The sequence below is a fragment of the Chiloscyllium plagiosum genome, unplaced genomic scaffold, assembly GCF_004010195.1.
Source record: "Chiloscyllium plagiosum isolate BGI_BamShark_2017 unplaced genomic scaffold, ASM401019v2 scaf_15270, whole genome shotgun sequence".
NCBI lineage: Eukaryota > Metazoa > Chordata > Chondrichthyes > Orectolobiformes > Hemiscylliidae > Chiloscyllium > Chiloscyllium plagiosum.
In genome coordinates, this window is record NW_025214689.1 from 41,058 (window position 1) to 43,714 (window position 2,657).

The 2,657-nt window shown below is 52.3% G+C and overlaps 1 protein-coding gene across 1 annotated transcript in view; it reads right to left on the bottom strand.

Annotated features, from left to right (window-relative positions):
• Positions 1-2,657, bottom strand: part of LOC122547980 (interleukin-6 receptor subunit alpha-like) — an 11,222-nt gene that overhangs the window by 3,193 nt on the left and 5,372 nt on the right. Inside the window, exons 4-5 of the mRNA XM_043686533.1 lie at positions 2,091-2,151; positions 712-814 (exon numbers count right to left, since the gene is read on the bottom strand). Of these exons, the coding sequence (XP_043542468.1) occupies positions 712-814; positions 2,091-2,151 (164 nt within the window). The remainder of the gene's footprint in view (positions 1-711; positions 815-2,090; positions 2,152-2,657) is intronic.

Sequence of the window (2,657 nt, forward strand, 5' to 3'; positions counted from 1 at the left end):
TAGTGCCCAGGGATGTGCAGGTTAGGGTGGATTGGCCATGAGAAATGAAGGGGTTGAGAGGTTGGTCTGGATGGGATGCTTTCCGGAGTGATGGGCCAAATGACCTCCTCCACACTGTAGGGATTCTATGATTCCCTTGACTGGATCAGACCTTTTAATGACCTTGAACTGCTCAATTAACAAGAATCTCTCAATCTTTAACATTTCATAGCTGTTGGGTTTCAATTCACATTTCCAAAAAACACAAGATTAGATTGAGATGGATACTAAAACGAAAGGTAAACAAGTTTAAAAAAAACAGATAAATAATCAGAAGAGAGGTGTGGGGCCATGGCTCCACAGAGGGCTAGCATGGATTCATTGGGCTCAGTGGCTTCCCGTGACTATTGTTCTCAACAAAAGAAAAACAAAAACCGTGCAAGTTGTTAGTCCTGCCTGACACACACCAGAGTCGGAGAGATTCCCAGTGAGCTGTGGGATGGGATAGCATTTTCAGTCATACACGAGGCCAGCAGGGGTATCCCAGGCTGAGTGGACCGCATGGACATCTCCGTGGAGCCCATTGGGAAGGACAGAGCCAACCTTTGAATTTTTGCCTTGCTCCGGGAATGCAGGGGACCCTCCCAGAATCGCTGTCCTCCCCCAGTGAAGGACCGCTGCTGCGATCTCACCTGAAGCCTTCTAACATCAGAGTGTCTGAAATGTCCTTACCTGATGACTATCACGGCGAACAGGCCAATCACAAGCGAAAGGCTCACTATGAGCAGTAACAAGCCATACCAGGGAAAGCTCCCCCACTGCTCAGATTGAGACTCTACAGACAAAAGAATAGGTCACTTTAGGAGATTGAAGGCTGACTTCCAAAATGCCAACTGAAGTTGAAGGTTTGGTTATCCATGAGTTGAAGAATCCCTAAGGGTTAAACTGCAATAAATCACACTGCGCTCTCAGTCCCGGCGATTCCTTCAGGTGATGTGGGGGGAGGCTGAAATTGGTCGTCTGTCCTTAACTGATACTTTCTGGGGCGACAATTAAGATCCAGTCCCGTTGCTGTGGGGTCTGGAGTCACGTGTAGGCCCAGGCTGGGTTCAAGGACGGAGGATTTCCTATCACCATTCATGACCCCCCCCCCCCTCGATGGGGGCGGGGTTTAAACCACAATCAAAGACTGTCACCGTCCCCTGAGACTAGCTCCCAATTCTGGATTTGATTCATCAAATTGTTGAGGGGTGGGCAGTGGGATTCGAACGCTTGCCCCCCACATCAATTAGATCACTCTCACCTCCCATCCCCTCTGAGTCCTCCCCTCAACCCTCTCTTTTTGTCTGTTTTTCTCCCCCATCTCCCTTGGTCTGTTGCTCCCCCCTCCATTTCCCTCTCTCCCCCAACACCCCATCTTCCCCTCCCAAATCCCCCCGTGTCTCCCCCTCTCTCTTCTCCCTCTCTCTCCACCCAACCCCACCACCCCCGTGCGTGTGCACCCAGTCTCTCCCTCTCTCCACCCAACCCACCACCCCCGTGCGAGTGCGCCCAGTCTCTCCCTCTCTCTCCACCCAACCCCACCACCCCCGTGCGTGTGCACCCAGTCTCTCCCTCTCTCCACCCAACCCACCACCCCCGTGCGAGTGCGCCCAGTCTCTCCCTCTCTCTCCACCCAACCCCACCACCCCCGTGCGTGTGCACCCAGTCTCTCCCTCTCTCCACCCAACCCACCACCCCCGTGCGAGTGCGCCCAGTCTCTCCCTCTCTCTCCACCCAACCCCACCACCCCAGTGAGTGTGCGTCCCGTCTCTCCCTCTCTCTTCAACCACCCCATCTCTTTCTCTCTGCCCACCACCTCTGCCTCAGTGACAATACTGTCAGGTGTGTGTTGGGAGAGGCGAGGGGAATGGGATCAGGAGAAGAGGTTCGAGGGGCCTTTAAACATTTTTTTGAAGGAGGATTGATGACAGGAGTAAGCTTTGAGAGATACACTGGAACCTGGAGCTCAATGAGGATGTGACGCTGCTGGTAAAGGTTGGAATCACCTCACAGTCTATCCCCGCACTGCCTCAGATACGGGACTTCCTGATGTTTCGATAACAACATACCCTGTGGTGTGGTTCCCTCCCAGTCACAGTCTTCACACTCCGCAAGGCCAGAGGGAAGGCCCTAACAATGAGAAATAAAAATAAACTGTCAACCTAAAGCAGTTGCGTGCCGTAATGACAGATCAGAGATTTTGTTTCTGGTTCCCAAAATGCATTTTCTCAAGAGAAGGCAATGTCGTAGCTTCAGTTCTGGAGGAGGACTGGACTCAAGACGTTAACTCTCGCCCTGTCTCTCTCTCTCTCTTTCTCTCCCACACCTCTCAGAGGCCACCAGACCTGCTGAGTTTCTCCAGCAGTATCGGTTTTTGATTCAGATTTTCAGCACCTGCATTTCTTGATTTTATTTTCGATTCGCCAGCTGTTTGGCGAAGTCCTGTGCATGACTCACGGGATGTTAGACTTGTTGAGTGTCAGGGAACCTCGAACGGAGAGAGGGGAGAGAGAAAGTAAGATACAGAGGGGTATGGGGAAGGGTGGGGAGGAAGGCGGCGAGAGACAAAGGAGGTGGGGCAGAGAGACAGACAGGATGGAGTTAGACACGGGAGACAAAAAAGGGGACGAGAGAGA